The 27,310-nt window shown below is 39.3% G+C and overlaps 1 protein-coding gene across 2 annotated transcripts in view; it reads left to right on the forward strand.

Moving 5' to 3' along the window:
* The first annotated feature begins 3,905 nt into the window (after positions 1 to 3,905).
* LOC105862451 (CD48 antigen-like) overlaps positions 3,906 to 27,310 on the forward strand; it is a 30,611-nt gene continuing 7,206 nt past the window's right edge. Inside the window, exons 1-2 of one of the 2 annotated variants that reach the window (XM_076000258.1) lie at positions 3,906 to 4,257; positions 23,918 to 24,271. In XM_076000258.1, the coding sequence (XP_075856373.1) occupies positions 4,191 to 4,257; positions 23,918 to 24,271 (421 nt within the window). In that variant the 5' untranslated portion in view covers positions 3,906 to 4,190. The remainder of the gene's footprint in view (positions 4,258 to 23,917; positions 24,272 to 27,310) is intronic. The other variant, XM_076000259.1, reaches the window with a different exon arrangement.

Raw genomic sequence — 27,310 nt, forward strand, 5'->3', positions numbered from 1 at the left:
TTTGGCAAAGTTATTAAGCTAATGAGATGATTGACTCAAGTGGACCATTTTATTGGAATAAAAACGGGGCAGACCTGAAACATCAGGATGGATTTCGTAGTGGAGAAAGTGTAGGGAAGGGATTATGAAGGGTTAGGATTCAAAAATTACTGAAGACAGAAGGATGGCTTTGGACCATTGTGGGCTATGAAAGTGAGTTTCAGACCAAGTTTAATCAACTTGATATCTGAGTTACCAAAAGATGCTGGGCCAGGTGACCTCCCTATCCTTGGGATTGTTCTGTGATAAGGACCCCCTTAATCAGCGGTGCATGCAGGGTTTCTGTGTTGGATAGAAGCTCAAAATGCTCCTCCTTATACAAGCTCCATGAATCTACAGTACCATGAATCTGTGCAGCCTTAGGCACTGAGCTGACGCTCCTCTTCTCAGCCATGGCAGCTCCTCTCACAGAGGAAAACCCCAGATAGGGATTTCTTTATGAGTCCTGTATGGGAATTGAATCAACAATTTCATAGAACCTTCTAAATAACCACTTCTTTGTCTCTCTGCTTACCCAGCCCCTCATGACTCTGATTAGCAACCATCTCCTTTGACCTTTTCCTCCCAGTTTTAATTTTACTCAGTACAGAAAAGAATTCAATTTCTCCCTCAGAAACGTTACAGAATCTGTCTGCATTGGCTCAATCAGCTTTTCATACATTCTCCAGTTCTGGAATGCTTCTTGTAAGCCAAGTCTTATGTTGTCTTGTCTTGGGGTAGTTAGAAAGTTGGGAGAGAAGGAGAGAATAGACAGGAAAGAAAGGAAGAGTCTTTTCCCTAGACAAAGCCCTGTTTGTCAAAGCCAACAAATTAAGTTGTAAACAGATGCTCAAATCACTAGTCATCAGGGAAATAAAATGTGAAATAATATACCATTTTTATGTATCAATTAATAACCATTATTAATAATATACAGTATGGACAAAGCTGCAGAAAAATGGGAACTCTCATAGACTGTTGGTGGGAATATAAACATGCACAGCCATTTTGGAGGACAATTTCACAGTATATTAATGTCATAAATGTGCCATGCACTTTTATCTTGAAATTCTATTTCCAGGGATATAGCTAAACAGAAGCAACACTATATGTATGAAAAAAGAAACATGTTTAAGTGTGTTGTGGCTGAAACTGCTAGCTGCCTACCCACTATCAATCCCTTCCCTTCTTCACTGTGTATTTGGTTGTAGTGATGTGCCTAACTAACGATTTCCTTTCCCCAGACTCCCTTGGAAGAAAGAGAAGGCCAGTAAAATGGAAGCAGAAGTCATTTGGTGGGACTTGAGGGAAAACTCTTCCCCGTCCACATCTTTTTACTTCCTGGTGTCTGGAACTTGGGCATGATGGCAAGAGTTCCAGCAGCTATTCTGTGACCTTGAGAATAGAGGCCACACACTAAGGAACAGAAAAATATATGGTGCCTAAGACCCTGATGCTTCATAGAGTCATCATTCCTGCCCTGCACTGCTTCTCTACGGAATTTTTTGAATAGAAGAGGAAAAAAGGTCACAGTTTGTTTTGGTTACCATGACTGAGGCTTTCCAGATCCAATTCTAGTCTCAGTACATGACCTTATATAGAGCTTCTTCTTTTATTAAGTAAACTAGGGTTTGGCCACAGTAGTACATATCCCTCTCAAGCTTCTGAAAAGCCAAATTTGTAAACCAAAAAAATTTTTTTGAGACAGAGTCTCACTCTGCTGCATGGGCTAGAGTGCCATGGCATCAGCCTAGCTCACAGCAACTTCAAACTCCTGGGCTCAAGCAATCCTACTGCCTCAGCCTCCCGAGTAGCTGGGACTACAGTCATGTGCCACCATGCCTGGCTAATTTTTTTATATATATTTTTAGTTGTCCAACTAATTTCTTTCTATTTTTTTAGTAGAGATGGGGTCTTGCTCTTGCTCAGGCTGGTCTTGAACTCCTGAGCTCAAATGATCCACCCACCTCGGCCTCCCGGAATGCTAGGATTACAGGCATCCTAGGTTGGCCTGTAATGCAAATATATTTATTTATTTATTTATTTATTTATTTATTTATTTATTTGACAGAGTCTTGCTTTGTTGCCCAGGCTAGAGTGAGTGCCATGGCGTCAGCCTAGCTCACAGCAACCTTAAACTCCTGGGCTCAAGCAATGCTGCTGCCTCAGCCTCCCGAGTAGCTGGGACTACAGGCATGCATCACCATGCCCGGCTAATTTTTTCTATATATTTTTAGCTGGCCAATTAATTTCTTTCTATTTATAGTAGAGACAGGGTCTCCCTCTTGCTCAGGCTGGTTTCGAACTCCTGACCTTGAGCAATCCGCCCGCCTCGGCCTCCCTGAGTGCTGGGCCAGGTGACCTGGGCTTACAGGCATGAGTAAGGATTACAGGCATGAGTCACTGCTCCCGGCCTGCAAATATTTTTAAACATCTAAAAAAGAAGATATAAAGTAAACAGGAATCAATAGGTATAAACTGTATATAAAACTCCAAATTATATCAACAGAAACTGGGGGGAAATGGTAGAGGAAGAAAGAGACTTATTCAATTCTCATCTAACAGGGAAAAGTAAATGATAACATTCTTTTCATAGCACTGATGATTAGAGGAAAAACGGATTCAAACTATTTTTCTTTTTTGATTTACAGGAAACTACTAGCAAAATTGAAAATGGAATGTTTACCCTTCAAAATCATTAGGAGGCAGGGGAGGCAAAGGAAATAGAATGTGCATTAGTGGTCTACAAACTTTTTATGACAGGGCTGTGAAAAATAAGTTAAAACGTTGTAAAAAGGCAATTCTACCATATGTATATGAATTGATTTACAAATTTTACATTTTAAAACACACACCAAAAAATAAACTCTTTACAAATATAAGATATCCATATCCATAAAATAAATAATATTTTATAAGAATATCTTACAGTTCATAATGGCTTCATATAACATTAGTTAATACCACAAGGCTCAATATGCATTTAGAGTTAGGGTTATTATTAACATTAGTAGAGGCAACTCCATATTTCATATGGTCTTCTAGAACATTTTGAATTTAGGTTGCCTCTTGTCCAGTTTAATTGGATCATCCATTTTACTTCATAATTTACTGCTTAAAAGGTGTGGGAGAAGGGTTGCTTCTACCTTTTTCTTACTGGTTGTATTATGTGTCTTCAGTCTACAAATCAGAAGAAAAATCTTTTTAATATCTTAACCACTGTGTGTGGGTTAGTTCGATGATATCCGTACCCACTAGACAGCGATCATCTGAAATTAATCCAGGAGTGCATGGGACACACTCAGCCCTGGCCTTGGGGCCTTGTATTCTTCTCTTGGAGGAGTTCACACACTCGACTGTCTGACAAACAGGACAAACCAGGTGCCAGGGAAAATCTATTAACATATTAGGAAGGGCTTATTTCTTTCTTATTGTAAGTAAAAATATTGATAAGACGTTTATTCTATATTCTATATTCAGTCATCTCACATAACATACTTTGGAAGCTACTACTTTATGTAGATAAATAACGTTTCAAAAAACCTTACTTTAAAATTACCCTTCTGAGCCTCAGTTTTCTCACCTGTAAAATGGATGGAATAATACCTAAGTCTACACCGTATTGGGGGATTAAATGAAACAGTGCACACTCTGACCACTGTCTGGCATAGGGACACAGCTTATTTACGTATTGGGTGTCATACTTTCCTATCCTGATGAAACATTTACAAATGGACAGATAAAGGAAAAAAATGGTGTCATTTCCTTGTTTTATAATCCAGAGAAGGACAGGAAACTTTATGATAGTTTTGTAAGATGTGCTAACAAGTGATTTTATCCTTCTGTATCATTTTCTATGTATTCCTTAGAAATGGAATTTTATACAATCCATTTTGTATAATTTTAATATCATTGTGTATAATTTTTAATCCATTTAATATAATTTTATATAATGGAATTTTATATAATTTTATATAATCGACATGCATTATTCCTATGATCAGGAAAACATCGTTGTCTTTACAAATGTGCATTTCCTTTGATTTATCGGGAGGGGTTCTAGTGTGCTTGCTGAAAGGATTGAAGAGGAAAGAAAGCCCAGGACAGGAGGGAGGGTGTGGCAGAGAGAGGCAGAGGAGGAGCCAGGGTCTCACCCCAGTTGCCAGGCGGCAATGGACTCCTCGGGCAGCGGCTGGCTCCCTACCCACGTCCTCCTGCTTCAGATCAGTCTCCTTCTCGGTGAGTGGCAGGACAGGCAGGGCGTTCCAGGGTGGGTCTGAGGGAGGACAAGGAATTAGGTGTGAGTGGCAGCTGGACTGGCAGCTGGGCTTCCATGGTATCAGCCTCCTGATTGCCCAGGCATCTTTGCGGGTTAAGTGGGAGGAAAAGGGAGCTTGGGGATTTCTGGGATGCCTCCAAGTTACCAGCTCCCTGCACAGGAAACTCACTAGCAAACTCCAGCTTCAAAAAGACAGTTGTTTACTCTGCTCTGCTTGACTGCTGCAGCTGCCTGCGGCCAAGAGAGCAATGTTTGGGCCTCCAGTTTCCTGTAGCTTTGGCAGAAACAATCTTCACAGTCTCAGGCCCTTTCCCCCTATCCATCCCCAGCCTGCTTCCTGTCTCTGCTCCCAGGCTGAGGGTGCAGGGCAGCCTTCTACTGCCGGGTCATTCAGCCGCTCAGCAACATGCGAACTGCGCACCATCTAAAGGAAGGGGAGGTGGGCCCCTCCCTCTCCTTTGCTGGTGACTTTTATGCGTCGTTTTTAATACAAGCTGCTCTAGGTAGCAGTGCGATGGTGGTGGTGCGGCGTGTACCAAGGATGCTGCCTTTTGTGGACCAGGCCCTGCCTTGTGCCCCGGCCGACAAACCCTTTTACCGTCTTAAGAAGGGCTGAGTTCTGCAGTTAGACCTACTGGGTCTTGACTCTGATTCTGCCACATATTGGCCGTAAAATCTTGGGCAAATCATATATTCCCTGGGGCAAGTTGCTTTACCCTTCTGAGCCTCAGTTTTCTCACCTGTAAAATGGATAGAATAATACCTAAGTCTACACCGTATTGGGAGATTAAATGAAACAGTGCACATTCTGACCACTGTCTGGCATAGGGACACAGCTTATTTACGTATTGGGTGTCATACTTTCCTATCCTGATGAAACATTTGCAAATGGACAGATAAAGGAAAAAAAAATGGTGTCATTTCCTTGTTTTATAATTGACAGTTTTATCACGATCCAATAGTTTAAAAACAGAAAAGATTTTCTTCTGGGAATCGAGGGTGCTGTGGAGACTTTCCTGTGCTCCCCATTCTCCTCTACCTCCTATACAATGGTGAACATCGTAGGCATTTTAAAAAAGTCAGTTCCCCTTCATAAATCAGTAAGAGTAATACTACTGCCATTGTTGATAAATGAGCCAAAGATATGAACAGATGAAGCATAAAGAAAAAACAGATAAGACAAATAAGCATGAAGATAGTCATCATCACAGGTAATCACACATGCAAATTAAGAAAACTAGATATCCTGTTTTGCCTATCAAATTGATGGTTGTTCATTTTTCAAATGAGAATATTTGGTATGGTGATAGAGCCATGCAACAGGAATTCTCATACTGTAGACATTTTTTTTTTAAATGAGTGAAAAGCTTCTTGATGGTCTATTTAATGTGTCAGTAACATTTACAATTTTTATACCCTTTTCCATGATAAATCCGTTTCTGGGATTTAATCCCAAGGAACTAACTCATTATGCAGAAGCAGCTTATGCACAAAGAAGTTAATTTTGGTGTGTTATATAATTAAAAAATTGGTATCCCAAAGCAGGCTGAATTATGTATAGTCACATTACAACTCTATAAGGTAGTGAAAATGACTGCTATAGGTAATCAGTTCTGGCTGGCTGGCTGACTTGGTTAGAACGAAAGACAGGAGTAAGCATGTGTTGATCATCTGCCATATGCAAGATCTATATTAGGGATGTTGCATGCATGATTTTATCTGTATTAGGGATGTGGCATGCATGATCTCTCATCTATACAAGGGATGTTGCATGCATGATCTCATGTTACCCATGAGGCAGGGGAGGATAATGAAGCAGGAGAGGCCAAGACAATGGAAGGCCCCTACTCGGCACCAGGCACTGGGACACAGGCTGAAATCTGGCTTTGTACATAAGGCTTCTTAAGTAGATGACATTATCCTCCTTTAGCATTTGAGGAAACCAAGGCTCAGGAAGGCCAATTAATTAACTTGCCTGAGATCATAGCACAGATAAGTAGCACACTAGGATTCCAGTTGCTCCAAGACCATGTTCTGCCTCAGACTGCAGAGAGGTGGAGACCCAGGGTGTGAAAGCAAAGCTTTCTGAACTCTGCATTGTCCTTACCATCCTGGTCCTCCCTGCACACTCCCAAATGCAGGGCTCTGACCCTCTTAACAGGGGCAAGGAGAACCTTCCCAAATGGCCCTTCACTATTTATTTATTTTTCCATTCCATTGATATTTTATTGATTGGTGAAGTCAGAATTGTCTAACATTTCTTGTATAAAATATTGGTCTGTGTGTGTGTGTGTGTGTGTGTGTGTGTGTATAATATACTTAAAAGATTACATAGTTAAGTAATTTTGAAACATATGGCATATCATCTTCCTCTCCTGAAAAGTCTCATATCCATTTCTCTAATAAGGGCCCTAAGCAACCAGAATTCCCATTTTCTTTGCATGTGTTAGATAAAACATGTATCTATAAATTGTCATTTTTTTAAAAGCACATAATAGTATAAAAAGGAAAACATTTACAGCCTCGAATCTCACTGTACAAATAATACAAATGAAATTACACACTATTAAAAACAATACTAAAACAATACACATGCATGGATAGAAAAGGCCCTTTACTATTTAAAAGAAATTACTCTTCTCTCACAACTCTGTCCCTCCTTTCCTACTCCAGCCTCTAGGAAAATTATTCCATTCACATTTCTTAATAGGAAAACAGCTGCTCCCTTAGTACCTCCCCCTGGTAGTCTTCCCTTTCCATTTCTCTACTCAAAAAATGCTGTTGTTTCCAGTTTGGGGTCATGAAATCTGTGTGATCCGTGATCAGTTCAGGGAGTCCCCCTTTTGTTCCCCCAAACTCCCTAAAGAGTCCAGTTACATCTAGGCTGGCTCCTCTGTGCTCCCAGAGCACCTCCACCTTTCTGCCATTATAGTGCTTGTGGTTATCCTCAGAGAGCTGCGTAGATGGCAGGGCAAGTGGTACACAGGAAACCGCCTCTGCCTCCAGCACGCCTCTCGTATGTGTGCTGTTGGTTGCCCAACAACCACTGAGAGCCGGAAGTCCCTCAGATAAAGAGATGCAGCTGTTCCTGCCTTGCCAAGCCTTACCTGAATTCTAAGCAGATGTAGAACAGCCTCACCCAGGCTGCCTGGCTTCCCATGTGATGGCGGAGGGAGGGCAGGGAGGTGGCTGGCTCCCAGTGCCCCTACTCACAAAGTACTTTTCATCCATTAACGGTTGACTAAACAAAATTCTTTCCTGTAAACACATCTTGGATTAACATAGATTCAGATAGTGCTGGGTTTATGATGAACTTATTTCTATTAAGAACTGAAGTTGACAGAACTAATAGGCAATTGTCCTTTATTTTTAAAAAATTAAAAGATTTAAAGCATATGGTTTCATGTCATCATATTTAATCTTAATTTCTTCAACTTTGCATGGAAAAAATTTTATGGTTGTACATCTGCATGTGTCCTCAGGTGGGGCGCAGGATGTGCTGGTGTACTGGAGACAGAATAAGGAGCAGCCATATCTGGCCTGTTCTTACCAGCCTGTCAGTCATTACCGGATTTGGTCCTTTTGGTCTATGTTTGAAGTTGGAAGAGAACCGGAAACTAGGAACTCTGGATCTTATTGCGAGTTTGGCACCAAGTTCTCTGTTGTGATTTTTCTCAATTTTCTTGTAACTTGGAACTGTGTTTCCCTGTACATCATAGTAAAGAATCCTTTCTGTAGCCTGTGAGAAACAGCTTAATAAGTTTCTCTAAATCTAAATGGGTGGGAGGAGTGGGGAGGGAGGCAGAGAGAGAGAGAGAAAGAGAGACAGAGACCTGTGATTTCCCATGGGTTGAAGCTTGAGGGTAGACCTGGGAGAGTCTGCTGTACCTCATGGATCAGAGAAACTGTGGGTACTACACAAATGAGCCAGGCTGAGTTCAACAAAGTTGGGATGCTGCTGGGGAGACAAGAGACTGTATTCTTCTAATACATGCTGTTGGTACCATATGGGTTGTCATCACAACTGATCTGATGACACTTAAGACACCCTCACAGGTTGACAATCTCTATGGAAAACAGTATAGAGGTTCCTCAAAGAACTAAAAGTAGTCCTTCTCAGCAATCGCACCACTGAGTATTTATTTACCCAAAGAAAAAGAAGTCATTTATCAAAAAGACACCTGCACTTGAATGTTTATTGCAGCATAATTCACAATTGCCAAGGTGTGGAATCAACCCATGAGTGCATTAATAAAATGTGGTATATATACATCATGAAATACTACTCAGACATAAAAGGAATGAATTAATGTCTTTTGAAACAGTCTGGATGAAATCAATAAGACAAGAAAACTGAAAAATTCACAGATAGTAAAATTAAACAACCCACTTTTTAATAAGGTTATTTGTTTATTTCTTGCTGATTTGCTTGAATTCTTTATAAATTCTGGTTATTAGCCTTTTATTGAATGTGTAGCCTGTTAATATTTTCTCCCATTCTGTAGTTATTTGTTTGCTCTATTGATTGGTTCCTTAGCTGTGCAGAAGCTTTTTAGTTTAATCAAATCCCATTTATTAATTTTTATTGTTGCCATGATTGCCATCGGGATCTTTTCCATAAATTCTTTGCCTATGCCTATATCTAGAAGAGTTTTTCCTACATTTTCCTTTAGAATTCTTATGGTTTCATGCCTTAGATCTAAGTCTTTTATCCACCTTGAATTAATTTTTGGAGTGGTACAAGATAGTGGTCCTGTTTCTTTCTTCTCCTGCAATTGATAAATAAATTCACAAAAGTCTCAGGATACAAAATCAATGTACTAAATCAGTATCATTTCTATATACCAATAACAGTTAAGCCAAGAGTCAAATGAAAGAGTCAATACCATTCACAATAGCTACAAGGAAAATAAAATACCTAGGAATATACTTAACCAAGGAGGTGAAAGATCTCTACGAGGAGAACTATGAAACTCTAAGGAAAAAATTGCCGAGGATACAAACAAATGGAAAAACATATCATACTTATGGATAGGTAGAATCAACATTGTTAAAATGTACATACTACCCACTGATTTACAAATTCAATTCAATCCCCATCAAATTGCCCTCGTCATACTTCACAGATCTAGAGCAAATAATTCTAGGCTTCTTTTGGAACTGGAAAAGAGCCCAAATAGGCAAAGAAATCTTGAGCAAAAAGAACAAATCTGAAGGCATCACATTACCAGACTAAACTATACAATAAGACTATAGTAAGCCAAACAGCATGATATTGGTACAAAAATGAGACATAGACCAATGGAACAGAGCAGAGAATCCAGATATAAAGCCATCTACCTACAACCAACTGATCTTAGACAAAGCAGACAACAACGTACACTGGGAAAAAGACCTTACCTCCTTAAATTTAGCCCTAAATATTTTATTGTTTGTTAAAGGTATCACAATGGGATTGTTTTCTTAATTTATATTTTGCATAGTTTTTTGTTAGTGTATATAAATACTACTGATTTTTATATGTTGATTTTATAGCATACAACCTCACTGAATTTGTTTCTTAGTTCTAATGGTTTGTGTGTGTGTGTGTGTGTGTGTGTGTGAAGTCTTTCAGGTTCTATGTATAAGATGTCATCTGCAAACAAAGACAATTTTACTTTTTTCTTTACAAATTGGGTGACTTTTATTTATTTTTCTTGTCTTAATTCTCTGGCTAGGACTTCCAGTGCTTTATTGAATAAATGTGATGAGAATGGAAATCCTTGCCTTAGATCTTAGAGGAAAGCTTTCAGCTTTTCACTGCTGTGTATGATATTAGCTGTGGGCTTATAATACATGACCTTTATTGTGTTGAGGTATATTCCTTCTATACTTAATTTTTGAGAGTTCTTTTCCTGAAAGGATACTAAATTTTGTCAAATGCTTTTTCTACATTTATTGAGATGATCATAAGATTTTTGCCCTTCACTCTATTGATGTGTTGTTTCACATTTATAGATTTGTATGTGTTGAAACAACCTTGCATTTCAGGAATAAATCCCCATTTATCATGTAGTATAATCTTTTTAGTCTGCTGTTTTGTTTGGTATGCTAGTATTATGAGGATTTTTGCATCTATTAATATCTTCATCAAAATGATATTACCATGCAATTTCTTTTCTTGTAGTGCCTTTTTTCTGGCTTTGAGTGAAGCTGGCCTTCTAAAATGGTTTGGAAGGATTCCCTCTTCTTCAATTTTTAGAAGAGTGTGAGAAGGATTATTTGGTGGAATTCACTGGTAAAGCCTTCTGGTCCTTGGCTTTTCTTTGTTGGGAGGTTTTTAATTATTCATTCAATCTCCTTACTTGTTATTGGTTTGCTCAGATTTTCTATTTCTTCATGATTCAATCTTGGTAGGTTGCATGTATCTAGGAATTTATTCATTTCTTCTGGGTCATGCAATTTGTTAGCATATAATTGTTTACAGCAGTTTTATGATCCTTTGTATTTCTGTAATATCAGTTGTAATGTCTCCTTAATTTTGACTTTATTTATTTGAATATTCTCTTTTTATATCATGGTTAGTCTCACAAAAGTCTTGTCATTTTTATCTTTTCATAAAACCAACTATTCCTTTTGTTGAACTTTCAAGTATTTTTCTAGTGTCTATAATTTATTTGTGTTCTGATTTCTATTATTTCCTTCTGGTTACTTTGAGCTTAGTTTGTTCTTCTTTTTCTAGTTCCTTGAGGTATAAAGTTGGATTGTTTATTTGATTTCTTTCTTCTTTTTCAGTGTAAGCATTTATTGCTATAAATTAGAACTACTTTTGCTTTGTCCTACATGAAACAAAAGTAGTTTTGATATGCTGTTTTCTTTTTCATTAGGCTCAATATATTTTTTTATTTCCTTTTTCATTTCTTCTTTCATCTATTAGATTTTCAGGAGTGTTGTTTAATTTTACCTATCTGTGAATTTTCCAGTTTTCTCTGCTTATTGATTTCTAGTTTTATACTATTGTGGTTAGAAAAAATACTTGATATGATTTCAATCTTCAATCTTGAATTTGTTAAGACTTGTTTTTGTAGCCTAAAATACGATTTATCTTGGAGAATGTTCTGTGTGCTCTTGAAAAGAATGTGTATTCTGTTTCCATTGAATCAAATGTTCTGTAGATGTCTGTTAGGTCCATTTGGTCTATAGTGTTGTTCATGTCTACTGTTTCCTTGATTTTATGTCTGGATTATCTATCCATTATTGAAAGGGTGGTATTAAAGTACCTACTATTATTGCATTGTTGTATATTTCTCCCTCAAACTCTCTTCATATTTGTTTTATATAGGTGCTCTGATGTTAGGTACATATATATAAGTGCTATATCCTCTTGATGGATTGACCTCTTTATCAATATATAATGATCTTCTTTGTCTCTTTTGCCCACTTCTGAATTAAAGTTTATTTCTCTGGATATAAGTAAAGGCACCCTTGCTCTCTTTTTGTTACCATTGGCATGGGATGTCTTTTTTCCATCCCTTCACTTTCAGCCTGTGTGGTCTTAAAGCTAAAGTGAGCCCCTTGTAAGCAACAGTTCAATCTTATTTCTTTATCCATTCAGCAACTCTATGCCTTTTGATTGGAGAATTTAATCCTTTTATATTTAAAATAATTATTGATAGATAAGGACTACTGCTGCAATTTTAAAATTGTTTTATGACTGTTTTATAGTTACTTTGTTTCTTTCTTCCTTTCTTTCTATATTCATTTGTGATTTGATAATTTGTTTTTGCAGTGATATGCTTTGGTTTCTTTCTCTTTCTCCTTTGTGAATCTACCACACATTTCTTCTTTGTGGTTACCATGAAGCTTAATTAAAACATTTTATAGTTTTAACAGTCTATTTTAGGCTGATAACAGCTTAACTATGACCACATACAAAAACTCTGCACTTTAACTTCTCCTCTCCCCACATTTTTTGTTATTGATGTCACAATTTGCATATTTTATACATTTGTGTATCCACTAAAATTATTATAGGTATGATTATTTTTAATACTTTTATCTTTTCATTTTTATTCTAGAGTTAAAAGTGATTTATTTACCACTATTACAGTATTCTGTATTTGACTACATTTTTACCTTTATGATGAGTTTAATATTTCCATATGTTTTCATATTGTTAATTAGTGTCCTTGCATTTCAAATTGAAGAACTCCTATTAGCAGTTCTTGTAAGGCAGGTCTAGTAGTGATATACTCCCATTGTTTTTGTTTTTCTGAGGATATCTTTATCTCTCTTTCATTTCTGAAACACAGTACTACACAGTATAGTACTCTTGGTTGGCTGCTTTTTTTTCCCTTTCAGCATTTTGAATATATCATTTCATTCTCTCCTGGCCTGTAAGATTTCTGCTAAGAAATATACTGATAATCTTATGGAGGCGTCATTTATGTGACAATTTGCTTTTTCTAGCTGCTTTCAAAGTTCTCTCTTTGTTTTTTACTTTTGAGAATTTGATTATAATGTGTCTCAGTGATGATCTCTTTATATTTAATCTATTTGGGATTCTTTGGGATTCATGAATCTGGATGTTTGTTTCCATCCAGATTTGAAGCTTTGTATCATTATTTCTTTAAATACATTTTCTGACCCCTTTTCTGCTCCATTGGGCCTCTCATAATGCATATATTGGTTCACTTGATGTCTGAATTCCTGTAGGCTTTCTTCATTCTTTTTTCATTCTTTTATCTTTTTCTTCCTTCAACTGGGTAATTTCAAATGAGCTGTCTTCAAGCTCACTGATTCTTTCTTTTGCTTGACTTAATCTTTTGTTAAACCTCTCTATGGAATTTTTCAGTTCAGTCATTGTGTTCTTTAGCTTTAGAATTTCTCTTTGTTTCTTTTTCTAAAAATATTTTCTATCTTTCTCAAGCTTCTAATTTTGTGTGTGTATTCCTGAATTCATTTAGTTGTCTATGTTCTCTTATAGCTCACTGAGCCTCTCTAAGTCAATTACTTTAATTCTTTGTCAGGCAGTTTGTAGATCTCCATTTATTTAGGGTCAATTACTGGTGCTTTATTTATTTATTTTTATTTGGTGGTGTCATGTTTCCTGCTTGTTTGTGATCCTTATGCCATGCATTGGTGTGTGCACATTTGAAGAAGTAGGCACTAATTCCAGTTTCCGGTTTTTATAGCCTAATTTTGGTAAGGAAAGCCCTTCAACAGTCAGCTCATCCAGAGAGTTTGAGCAGGTCATCTGGCATAGCCCTTGGGTATGCTAGCTGCTGGAGTCCTCATATAGGTTGGTTTGGTATTTAGGTCAGCAAGGGGGTGTTCCTGCTGCCTGGGTTGATGAGGTTTGTCCTGGAGCCTGGGTCTAATAGGGTGAGCTTAGAGCTTGGGTTCATGAGGTGAGTCTGAAGCCCATATCCATGGGAGCTGGCATGAAGCCTGTATACAGGAGCTGACTTGGCACTGAAGTAGGCCTTGAACATGAGGCATCATGGACTGGCCTGGTGCTGGAAGGGCCTGGTGCCTGGGTCCATGGGGTTGAATCTTAATCCTGAATTTACAGGGGCTGGTCTGGCACTGGGGTGGGTCTGGAACTTGAGTCTACAGGGCCAAGCCTGGGTCTTGAGTCTCTGGGGACTGGTATGGAGTCTGTTTTTGTGGGTTCTGCTCTTTTTTTAATTTCAGCATATTATGGGGGTACAAATTTTAAGGGTTCAGATAATCCTCTTGCCCCTACTCCCCCCACAAATCTGAGCTTCAAGCATGCTGGCTTTGAGTGTGAGCATATAGGGGATGGTGTGGAGCTGGGGTATGGCTGGAGGCTGGGTCTGTGGGTACTGACTTAGTATCTAGGGCTGTAGGGGGAGCCTGATGGTTGGGTGGGGCTGAAGCCTGGGGCCACAGAGGCTGGCCTAGTATGGGGGTGGTATGGAACCTGGGGCCACAGGGGTTGGCCTGGAGATGGGGTAGACTGGAGCCTGAGTCTGCAGGAGTTTGACTTAGGATATGGAACCTGGGGCCACTGGGGCTCTGAGATGGACCTGAAGCCTGAGGCTATGAAGCCAGCTTGCTTCTGGGATGGGTCTAGAGACTGAGTCTGTGGGTCCCAGCTTGGGGTCTGAGGCTGCAGGAGCTGGCCTGGCTTAAGTGGGCCTAGAAACTTTGTTTGAAGATGTGGGCCTGCTAGGGCTGTGGGTGATGGCCTGGAGATGGAGTCTGTGTGTACTCACCTGGTGTCTAAGGCTGAGGGGGAAGACTGGCACTGAGGCAGAACTGAAGTTTTGGGCTGCAGGAGCTGGCCTGTTGCCGGGAGTGGTCTGGACCCTGGGTCCACTGGGGCTGGCCTGGAAGATCAAGAGAAAAAAACACCTCAAAACGCAGACTTAAAACAAAAAGAGATGAAAAAATTAAGAAAAATATACAAGATATGAAAGAAATAATCAGGACATCCAACACGTGAACAAAGGGAATTCTGAAAGGATAGCATGGAACAAAGGGAGGAGAAATATTACAGAAGTAGCAGAGGGAAATTTCTCTGACCTAAAGAAATAATTGAGTGAGAAGATTAAAACAACTCACTAAGTTCTGTATAGATTTATTTCATTTTATTTTTTATTATTTATTCAGGATATTATGGGGGTATAAACGTTTTGGTTACATGTAATGCTGTTTGCCCCACCCAAGCCAGGGCTACAAGTCTGTCCCTCCCACATACAGTGCATTTCATATCCATTAGTTGTGGATTTACCCCCCCACTCCCTTACTGGCACAAAATGTTAATGGAGTACAAATGACTTTGGCATATGGATAGCTTTTATAATGCTTAAGTCAGGGCTATTAATGTGCTTATTACCTGAATAGTGTTCATTGTTTCTGTTAGATAGGTTTTTACCCTTCCCCATCTCCCTTCTCCCCCTTCTCGATTTCCAATGTCTTTTACTTCTCTCTGTGCCCATCGGTTAGTTCCAAATTATTAGAGAGTACATGTCATGTTCGCTTTTTCATTCCTGAGAAACTTCGCTTAATAGAATGGTCTCCAGTTCCATCCCAATTGCTGCAAAATACATTAATTCATTCCTTTTATGGCTGAGTAGTACTCCATGGCATATATAGACTACATTTTGTTAATCCATTCATGAATTGATGGACACTTAGGTTGCTTCCACATCTTTGTGTTTGTGAATTGTGCTGCAATAAATATTTGAGTGCAGGTGTTTTCTTTTCTTTTCTTTTTTTTTTTTAGTAAACCCAAAGCCAGCAGATCAGGTGTTTTCTTGATAAAATGACTTCTTTTCCTTTTGGTAGATACCCAGTAGAGGGATTGATGGGTTGAATGGTAAGTCTACATTTAGTTCTTTGAGGAATATGTTTTTCATAGAAGTTGTACTAATTTGCTGTCCCAGAAACAGTATATAAGCATTCCTTTCTCTCTGCATCCATGCCAGCCAGCATCTATTGGTTTTTGTTTTTTTTTTTTTGGCTTTTTAATAAAAGTCATTCAACAGGAGTAAGATATCTCATTATAGTTTTAATTTGCACTTCCCTGATGATTAGTGACATTGAGCAGTTTTTCATGTTTGTTGGTCATTTGTCTATCTTATTTTGAAAAACTTCTATTCATGTCTTTTGCCCACTTTTTAATGGGGTTGTTTGTTTTTTTCTTGCTGATTTGTTTGAGTTCTTTTTAGATTCTGGATATTTACCATTGGATGTATAGTTTGCAAATATTTTCTCCTATTCTGTAGGTTGTCTATTTGCTCTGTTGATTATTTCCTTTGCTGTGCAGAATTTAATCAAGTCTCAATATTTTAATTATTTAATCAAGTCTCATTTATTTATTTTTGTTGTTGCCATAACTGCCTGTGGGGTCTTAGTCATGCATTCTTTGCCTAGGCCAATATCTGGAAGAGTTTTTCCTACATTTTCTTCTAGAATTCTTATGGTTTCATGCCTTGCATGTAAGTCTTTTATCTATCTTGAATTAATTTTTGTAAGTGGTGAAGGATAGGGGTCCTGTTTCATTCTTCTGCATGTGGCTATCCAATTTCCCCAGCACCATTTATTGAATAGGGCTTTCCCCCCCCAGTATATATTATTGTCTGCTTTGTCTAAGATCAGTTGGTTGTAGGTAGATGGTTTTATATCTAGTCTCTTTGTTCTGTTCCATTGGTCTTCATCTCTATTTTCGTACCAATACAATGCTGTTTGGCTTACTATAACCTTGTAGTATAGTTTGAAGTCTGGTAATGTGATGCCTCCAGATTTGTTCTTTTTGCTTAAGATTGCTTTGGCTATTTGGGCTCTTTTTTGATTCTTTTTTGATACTTTTGAAAAAAAGTATAGAACTATTTTTTCTAGATCTGTGAAATATAAACTGAATCAGAAATTAAAAAGGAGATATTAATTCTGATACCACAGAAATACAAAATATCATCCATGAATATGTCAAAAATCTCTGAGCACATAAACTAGAAAATGCAGAGGAAATGGACAAATTCCATACAGCCTTCAAGACTCAGGAAGAGGCTGGGTGTGGTGGCTTACTACTGTAATCCTAGCATTCTGGGAGGCCAAAGCAGGCAGATCATTTGAACTTAGGAGTTCAAGGCCAGCTTTAGCAAGTGTGAGACCTCGTATCTACTAAAAAAAGAAAGAAAGAAAATTGAAAGAAATTAGCTGGACAACTGAAAGTTTATATATGTATAAAATTAGCTGGGCATAGTGGCACAGCTACTCGGGAAGCTGAGGCAGGAGGATTGCTTGAGCCCAGGAGTTTGAGGTTGCTGTAGCTATAATGATGACACAGCACTCTAGCCTGGCCAACAGAGTGAGACTGACTCAAACATAAAAACAAACAAACAAAAAGACTCAGGAAGAAATAGAAATCCTGAACAGACTAATAATGAGCAGTAAGATCAAAGCAGTAATAAACATTCTCCCAACAAAAAAAGCCCCACACCAGATGGATTCACAGCCAAATTCTACGAGATCCAAAGAATAGCTGGTACCAATACTACTGAAATTATTTCATAATATTGAGAAGGATGGAATCCTTCCCAACTCATTCTATGAAGCCAGTTTCAACTTGATACCAAAGCCAGGAAAGGACACGACAAGGAAAGAAAACTACAGATTAATAATTTCTATGAATATGATGCAAAAATCCTCAATAAAGTACTAGCAAATCAAATTTAACAGCACATCAAAAAAAATAATAATCCACCATGACCAATTGCAAATGGTCACATTGAAATTTCAAATGACACAAAGAAATGGAAATACATATTATGCTCATGGATTGACAGAATTAACACTGTTAAAATGTCCATACTGCCCAATGATTTACAGATTCAACACAATTTCCATCAAAATGCCAGTGCCATATTTCAGAGAACTGGATAGAATTTTTTAAATTAAAAAAGGCATGGTCTTGGGGTGACATCACAGAAGATGATAGAGTACAGGATGATCTGCCTTCTATACTGAAGCAGTGTTCCCAGTGGCATCTGTTGAGAATATTTAAAGAGAAAAGAACACCTTTCCCCCCTTTCTTACTACATTCAAGCATTAAGAATATCCTTATTAAGTCACTAGATGAATATGGAGATAATAGAATAGAGACTTCAATGACCACACATGATAAGGAATTCGTTCTTTGCAAAAGTGATTTGTAAATGTTACCAAACAAATGGACAACTGCAGACTTCATCAAGTAATAACAGCAATCCCTGGGGAAGGGGTAGAATCTATTTCCCAGGGTAGAATCTATTACCACAGTACAACATTCAAAATTTCCAGTTCTCAACAAAAGTTTACAATGCAAAGACACAGGAAAGTATGAACTATTTGTAGTAAAAAAAAAAATAAAATAAATTGACTGAAACTATCCCTGAGGAAGCCTAGATATTGGACATATTAGCTGGAGACTTTAAACTAACTGTCTTAAATATCCTCAAAGAGCTGAAGGCAACCATGAAGAAAACTAAATGAAACCAGGAGAACAATGTGTAAAAAATAGCGAATATAAAAAAAGATGTAGAATTATAAAAAGGAATGAAATAGTATGTTAAAAAAAATTAATCAAAAACAAAATAAGGTTGTATTGAGGAAACTGAGGAACAAAAAACATATGACACATAGAAAGCAAATAATGCAATGGCAGAATAAAGTTGTTGCTTACCAGTTATAAATATAAATGAATTAAACTCATCTATCAAAAGACACATTGGGATAAGAGATAAAAAATCAACATGATATATATTAATAAAAGTAACTCAACAAGATGATATAACAATTATACATATACTCACACCAAACAACAGAGCCCCCAAAATGTGAAACAAAGACTGACAGAACGAAGGAAGAAACAGACAGTTCTGCAATGATAGATGGAGACTTCAATACCTTGTTTTTGATAATGGATAGGCTGTCTACAAAGAAAATCAGTAAGGCATAGAAAACCTGAGCAACATTATAAACCAACTAGACCTAACAGACATATAGAGAATATTCTACCCAACAACAACAGAATGTACATTTTTTTTCAAGTACACATGGACATTTTCCAAGATAGACCATGTTAGGCCATAGAACAATTCTCAATGAATTTTAAAAAGATCAAAATTATATAAACTATCTTCTCTGATCATGATGGAATGACAGTAAAAATAAATAACAGAAAGAAAACTGGAAAATTTGAAAATATGTGGAAATTAAATAATATATTCCTACACAACTGATGGATTTTAAAGAAGAAAATATACCAAAAAATAGTTAGAATATACTTTGAGACGAATGGAATGAAAACATAATATACTGAAGGTTATGGATGCAGTGAAATCAGTGCTCAGAGGGTGGGTTTTTTGGTTATAAATGCCTACATTGAAAAAATGAGATCTCAAATGAACAACTTAAATGTCCACAGGGAACTAGAAAGAGAAAAGAAAACTAGATCCAAAAGCAGCTAAAGGAAAGAAATAATAAAGATTTATGCAGAGATAAATGAAATAGAGAATAGAAAAATAGAGAGAATCAATGAAACCTCAAGTTGATTCCTTGAAAAGATCAATAAAATTGACAGACTTTTAGCTAGTATAAGAAAAAAAGAGAGAAGATGCAAATAACTTCAGATATTAAGGTGGGGACATTACTAATGACCTTACAGAAATTAAAAGGATTATAAGAGAATCTGTGAACAATTTTATGCTAACAAATTAAATAATCTAGGTAAAAAGGTCAAATTCCTAGAAACACACAAATTACCAAAACTGACCCAATAAGAAATAGAAAATCTTAACAGACATTTAACAAATAAAAAGGTTGAATCGGTAATCCAAAACTTTCTAACAAAGAATCTTTTAGGATGAGATGGTTTTTTGCTGAAGTCTATTAAATATTTTTAAAAACTTAACACCAATTTTATCATCCTCTTCTTCTTCTCCTTCAATGGAAAGCTTTCAGTGTTTGACCTTTGAGTATGATGCTTACTGTGGAAAGTAAAACTTAACCAAGGAGGTAAAGATTTGTATGCTGAAAACTACAAAACATTGCTAACAAAAATTAAAGAAAACCTAAATGATGAAAGACATCCCACAATGAGATACCACTTCACACCCCTGAGGATGGCTTTAATGAAAAAAAAAACAAAACACAGAAAACAATAGGTGTTGGTGAGGATGTGGACTTATAGGGTCCCTTGTATATTATCTGTGGGAATGTAAAATGGTGCAGCTGTTATGGAAAACAAAGTTAAGTGGTTCCTCAAAAAGACACAGACTAACCGTGTGACCAAGAAATTCCATACCCAAGTACGTATTCAACAGACAAGACACCACACGTTGACACAGAAACTTGTATTTGATTGTTTACAGCAGGATTATTTATAATAGCCAAAAGGGGAAACAACAGGAATGTCCAGCAATGGACAAATGGATAAACAGACTGTGGTATAAACACACACACACACACACACACACACACTCACACAATGTAATATTGAGCCATAAAAGGGACAAAATACTGATACACATTACAACTTGAATAAGCTATGAAAACTTTGTGCTAAGCAAATGAAGCCAAACACAAAAGGTTACGTATGTATGATTCCTTAAATGCTATATCCAGAATAGGCAAATTCATAGAGACAGAAAACAGATTAGAGTTCACCAGGGGATGAGGTTAAGGGGAGTAGAGAGTGATTACTTAATGAGCATGGAGTGCTTTTCTGGAATGATGAAAATGTTTTGAAACTAGAGAGAGGTGGCAATTGAACAACATTGTGAATATACTAAATGCCACTGAATGGTACACTATCATGTTAATGATATGTATGAGAATTTTACCTCAATGGAAAAAAAAAAAAAAAAAGACATGCACTTCAGCATATGCTGGTACAATTTCTGAAATGCAACAAAAAAGAACAAAAATTTAGAAAGTTTCCAAAGGAAAAATAATCTGACTTCTCATCTGCAATACTGGAAGCTTGAAGATAGTGCAATGACATCTGTATACCACCTGATGAGAAGGACAGTAATCCACAAATGTCACTTACTGTCAGGGCAAGAGAAAGATATTACTAGGTAAGTAATGGTTCAGGGAGTGTATCACCCACAGAGCCCATTTGAAGAAAATTCTCAAAAAAGTTCTCCATCCCTCAAACAACAAATTAATCATAACAAAGATTTCAAGGGTAAGGAAAGATAAAGATTAAACAGTGGTAAGCAAAGAACCACACAACAAATGTGATGAAACCACAGTGGAGATGGTAACATGACTGGGAACTTGTCAGTGAAGTGATACTTAAAGATTCTTGAACTAAAGGAGTCATATTTTCATAGGAAATCTAATAATGGTCTAGAATTAGAAGACGACTATTTCAGCAAAACCTGCAAGCTGGAAGGATGTTACAGGCAGAAGGGTGAGGATATTAAAAGACTGAGCGGGCAGAGAGTGGGCAAGTGAAGGTTCTGCTTGTCACCCTGCTGGAGGGGCTGGTAGCAGTGGTAATCAGGGGGTGAGGGGAGGGGTTGGTTAGAGACAGCATTCAAATATTTTAATGTATTAGTAGAAAAATACATGTGTTGGGATAGTTAGTATTAATGGAATGGAGAAGCACAAAAGAATTTGAAACTGCTAAGGAGGAAAGGGAACGAATGGGTGGCAGCCTGACTCTACCTCTCATCAGAGCTGCCATAGTTAACCATCCCTTCCTGCTTGAAATATTTTCCTTCTTTGGCTAGTGTGCTGGTTTTTCCCTGGCACTGTCTTCTTCATGTCTCTTAATGCACTCAAACCCTCTGGGAGTTGGTGCTATGTCCTCCTTTCTTCTTTAGCTATTATCTCTTCCTGGATGATTTTAGCTAACCCCATGGCTTTAAGTAGCATGACTGTGCTGATCATCACGTCTCCAGCCCTGCCCTTTCTCCCGAGCCTCAGACCCGGACCCTATTGTCTATTCGGCGCCTGTTCTTAGGAGCCAGAGTTAATGTGTCTAAAACCGAATTCTCGTTTTATGCCAGCTCTCACCCCACACCTGCTCCTTCCCCATGCTTTACCAGCTCAATAATTGTCACCACCACTATCTACCCATTTGCTTAAGCCAAAACCCTCAACGTCACCCTTGATTCCTCTTGTTCTTCATTCTGACACCCACTCCATTAGCAATCCCTGTCAGCTCTGCCTCCAATATTTTTCCTGGATCCCTCCACTTCACCCCTTTCCCCGCCACCATCTTGCTTTTACCCTATTGCAAGAACCTCCAAACTGGAGCCCCTCTTCCTGCTATTGCCCTTCTATAAATCGTTCTCCACAAAACGTCTATTCTGAAGTGACCATTAAGAATGGAAATTTAAAACGCCCATCTGGTGGCTTCACGTTGCCCTCCTTACCCTACAAAGCCTTCCCTGGCTCCTTGGCTCTTGTCTTCAGATCTCTTTTTCATTCATTTTGCTTGGGGTTATTGGTTACCAGTAACAGAAATCAACTGACTAATTGATGATATATATTAGAGAATAACAGGTTCCCATAGACCTTTGAGAAGTCCGGATGACCAGGCTTTGAGACTACTTGTCCAGGAACCACGCCCTATGTCATACCTCCAGAGCTGGTCTAGCGGAAGCTGCTCTGTCACTCCTGGTACAGACACCACAGCTCACACCACACTACCACTGACTTCGGCCACTTGTCCTGCCCCAGAACTGCTGCCACCATGCCTTGGGCAACTGGATGGAGCTGTTGCCTTGACTACCATGGTCAATAGTACAGATTTCATGGTCCCTCGCTCTTCGTGTCGCTTGCTTGTGTTTGAAAGGCTGGGGTGGGTGCCTCTGATCAGAGGATCCTTGGTTATGTGCTGTCTCAGTTGCAAAGGAAAGTGAGTGGCATTTTTAGCTTCTATAGCAGGAAGTAGCCTCTGACTCATAAGGTAGAAAGTTCCACAAATATAATAAGGATGTTCTGATGCTAGGCAGCAGACCGGAAGCCTGTGCCACATCCTTTTAATTTTCTTCATAGCACTTATAATTATTGGAACTCATTTTTGTTTTTACTTGTCTTTTTCAGCAGTCTCACTCACTAGAATGGGAGGTCCATGAGAGCAGAGACCTGGTCTGTTTGTTCCCCACTGTATCCCCAGCACCTGCAACTGTACCTAGCTGGTTATATATTTATTGAAAGGAGGTCAGCCGGGCGCGGTGGCTCATGCCTGTAATCCTAGCACTCTGGGGGCCCCAGGCAGGCAGATAGCTCAAGGTCAGGAGTTTGAAACCAGCCTCAGTCTCAGCAAGAGCAAGACCCCGTCTTTACTAAAAATAGAAAGAAATTAATTGGCCAACTAAAAAATATATATATAGAGAAAAAATTAGCTGGGCATGGTGGTGCATGCCTGTAGTCCCAGCTACTTGGGAGGCTGAGGCAGAAGGATTGCTTGAGCCCAGGAGTTTGAGGTTGCTGTGAGCTAGACTGATGCCACGGCACTCTAGTCCAGGCAACAGAGTGAGACTCTATCTCAAAAAAAAAAAAAAAAAGAGAGAGAGAGAGAAAGAAGGCAGATGGAGGGTCCAGAAGTGTAAATATTTGTACCAAACAAGTAGAGCTTCAAGAAAAAGAGAATGAGTCACATGTCAAATGCAACAAGACTAGGACTGTGCAGGGATTATTGGTTTTGATAGTTACGGGGTTATTAGGACCTAATCAAGAGCAATTTCAGAGGAGTAATGAGCCAGAAGCCACACTGCAGTGGGTTGAGGAAAAAATATTGGCAGTAGGAAAGCCTAAATTATTGTCTTTCATACTGACAAATGGGAAAACTTGATTATTGTTTATCAACTTGAATATTTTCAGTTTCTTTTTCCTGAAATTAGAACAGAGGCCATGTTGGACGCAAGCTCCAAGAGAAGGAAAGAGCAGGAGTCTGGGCGGGCAACAGATGTGCTTGAATCCACACTGCCAAGCTCTGGGCAAGACCAGTGCCCAAGCAAGTCACCTCTGCAGCTTTGGCTTCTTGTCTGTAAAAATGGACATGATTCTGTTTTTGAAAATATCCAAATAATGTGATAGGAAAGCTTAGAGTAGACACAACAGAATGTTCGCTCTGTTGCTTTCTTCTGCTAATCGTAGCTCTTCCTTTACCAGGTTTCCAGCCTGTCACAGCTCCCAGCTCTTCCTGCACATTCAACAGGACGTTGGGGGGATCTGTCCATCTGCAACTGACTTCACGGCCCTTCTTGAGCCCTAACGTTTGGGAGATTGAGTGGATTTGGAATTCTGAGTCTAAGAGAAAACATTTTCTGGTGTCCTTGAAGCCTAATAACTCTAATCCTCAATGGTACAACCTTGAAGAAAAATACAAGCATAGATTCTACCTGACAGAGATGTCTTCCTTGAACATCCGGGATCTCACTATGGAAATAGGTGGACTATATGTAGCGACAATCAAATTCTCCTCAGGAGAATCCCAGCAAGAATCTTTTAGAGTCTGTGTATATGGTAAGCTGTGGGACCATGCCCCAGCCAGGCATTCCAACAACCACTTTATCTAAAGTAAGTTAGCCTAAAATCAGATTTAAAAACCCAACCCTTTTAAGAGAAAAATTTAAGATCTCCTCTGATATCTTAAATAAAATTAAAGTCTAAAAATCATATCTTGGGCAAAACTAGCCAAAAAAAATTGTTTTTCTTTTTAAATTTTTTTGAGACAGAGTCTTGCTTTGTTGCCTAGGCTAGAGTGAGTGCTGTGGCGTCAGCCTAGCTAACAGCAACCTCAAACTCCTGGGCTCAAGCAATCCTGCTGCCTCAGCCTCCCAAGTAGCTGGGACTACAGGCATGTGCCACCATGCCCGGCTAATTTTTTCTATATATATTAATTGGCCAATTAATTTCTTTCTATTTATAGTAGAGACGGGGTCTCGCTCTTGCTCAGGCTGGTTTCGAAGTCCTGACCTCGAGCAATCCTCCTGGCTCGGCCTCCCAGAGTGCTAGGATTACAGGCGTGAGCCACCGTGCCCGGCCCCAAAATTTTAAAAAGGTATGAAATGCACATGAAATGAGGAGTGGAGGGAAACCACACAAAACGATTTTAAAAATTCTTCAATCATAAAATACTGCAAAATTGATTATTAGAAATACAAAATGGTATCAGAAATGTCCTAATTTGGTGGTTTCAAAAACTGATTTAAAAATTCTTAAATTCCCCCAAAATTGGCAAAAACAAAACAATAAAACTGGACATCAAGAAAGATGATAAAAACACTAAGAAGGAGATCAACTGTTAGAATCGGTCATTCGGTAAAATGGCTTTAGACAAGTTGACCTAAAGGCCAGTTGGAGAGTTTGCAAGACAAAGTGTGTCCTGGACCCAAGTTGAAGATGCAGAATGTGACCCAGCCAGCCCCTGTCCTCTGGCTCTCCCAAGCCAATGAGCACGCCAACATCCTCCCCTGGGAAGCACAGAGCCTGGGCAGACAGTGCAGCGGAGAAAGCTGGAGGAAAGGGGGGGAGGGAGCAGAGTCTGAGCGTATCCAACATGCCAGAGCTCACTCCTGCTGGTCTTCTCTGCCTCCACCCATCCTCCGTCCTGCATAGGGCATTGCAGGGGCTGCCCAACCAGTGTCTTCCCTTTCTAGATCACCCTCCACACAGCTGCTATTTTGAGCTTTATAAAATGCACATCTCTTCTTGTTATTCCCCTGCCTAAACCCCCAAAACGCTCCCAGCCCTACCCTCCACAGGATCAATAACACTCAGGAAAAGAAGTCCAGTCCCCCACGGGATCTGGTCGCTGGCTGCCCCTCCAGCCTCACTTGCTCACACTTTTCCCCGTGCTCCATGCTCCGCATTTGCTGCCCTTCACCTCCCTCACCTGGCCCTTTCTCTCCTCCTTGACACGTATTGGCGGCTCTCCAGGGAGTATCCATCTCTCACACCTCCCCTGCACAACCAACAATTCCTCACCTCCTGGGAGCGGGTGAGGGACTCCAGTGTGGGAGAGGGGAAAGCTTATAAGAAGAGACAGGGTTGACTGAATGGAGCGTCCAAGATGGGATTTCCAGTTAATAAAGGGTGAAGAAAACACCAGCTGCATCCCTGGCTTCCAGCTGCTGGTTCTTGATCTTGTCTCTCTCTCCTCTCCTTGGCTGATAAATTCATTGCATAGCTTTCTGGATAACGTCTAAGCAATACAGTCTCTTCCTATCTCTTTTTGGCAGCAAGAATGGAAAGCTGCTCAAATCAGGTCGATTAAGAGGGGTTTCATCATAAAGATACATAGATCTCATAGGAGCTAAGATCGATTGGTAAAGGAGTTCCTTTGGGTTTCATGCTTGCAGGAACTGGAAAGCTGATGGGCACTCTCCTCTGTCAGGAGCTACATAGTCTGCCAAATCTGTGTGTGTGAGCTCAATCTCTTTCTCTCTCTCTTTCTCCCCTGTTGGCTTTATTCTCTTGGGCCTCTCCCATGGTAAGGAGCACGGCCTTTGGCAGCTATGAGCCCCGCCACCCCCCCTCCCCCGCCCATCAGAGAGCAAAGGGACTTTCCTTGGCTGCTCCACACAATTCCAGGGAAGGACTCTTGTTGGCTAAGCTTGAGTCATATGCCCACCCCTAGCTTGGTCACTGGCCAGGGGAACAGCATACTCTGACTGGCAAGGCTGGGACTTGTGCTGTTCTCTGTGACCAGGGTCAGGGTGCTAAGAGGGACAATCATATTAAAAAGCACAAGGGTGGGGCAGGAGGAAGTTGCTAGAAGAAGTGGAAGTGCTAGTAGCTGGTTTCTCTTCATCTTCCTTTCCATTTCCCAACAATCCACCAGTGCCCAGATTAAATCATCCAGCACCACTTGCTCACTGCCCATCGCCTAAGTATTTGCCCAAACCAAGTATTTGTCTCAGCATTAGGCACTCTCTGGTATCTGATGTTATCCTTCCCCTCGTTTCTAGGCAGACAACCTCGTTCCTCATTTCCAGGCTCTTTCACCCTTACCTCTTGGCTTTCAGAACTGCCCTGTCCTAAATAAAGTCTCAACATTTTTTTTCTAATATATTTATGGATTTTGCTTCCCTCTGTCTTGAACAAGAGTTATTTGGGTGTGGTCTCCTCTTTACTGGAGACCAAGGTCCATGCCTTACTCTCTTTGGCACCTGCCAAGCGTTTCCTCTGGATGTTATGCCACAGTCAAGACAGCAAAAGAGAGAAGGAAGAGGGGAAAAGGCTTTCTTGTTTTGAGGCTTTGTCTTTTCAGGAGCGAAGATTTTTCTTACTTCATTAGTCAGAGCTGCTACTGTAAGAAAGACCAAGAAACTAAGAGTTTAGCTTTCCAGACTCTACCATAGGTGAAGGCAAGCACAGAGCGGAAAGACTGGGAATGGGTGTGGAGTGAGCGCCCCATTGGATTGGCCACCTGGCTATTAATGTCTGTTTTACCTGTATTACATCCTCCTTTCTAACCTATTGAGGTCTATCCGCCATAGTAAAGTCATTCACTATATTAATAGTGGATTTGATAATTTATTCTTGAATTTCCAGTGGTTT

The sequence above is a fragment of the Microcebus murinus genome, chromosome 2, assembly GCF_040939455.1.
Source record: "Microcebus murinus isolate Inina chromosome 2, M.murinus_Inina_mat1.0, whole genome shotgun sequence".
Taxonomy (NCBI): domain Eukaryota; kingdom Metazoa; phylum Chordata; class Mammalia; order Primates; family Cheirogaleidae; genus Microcebus; species Microcebus murinus.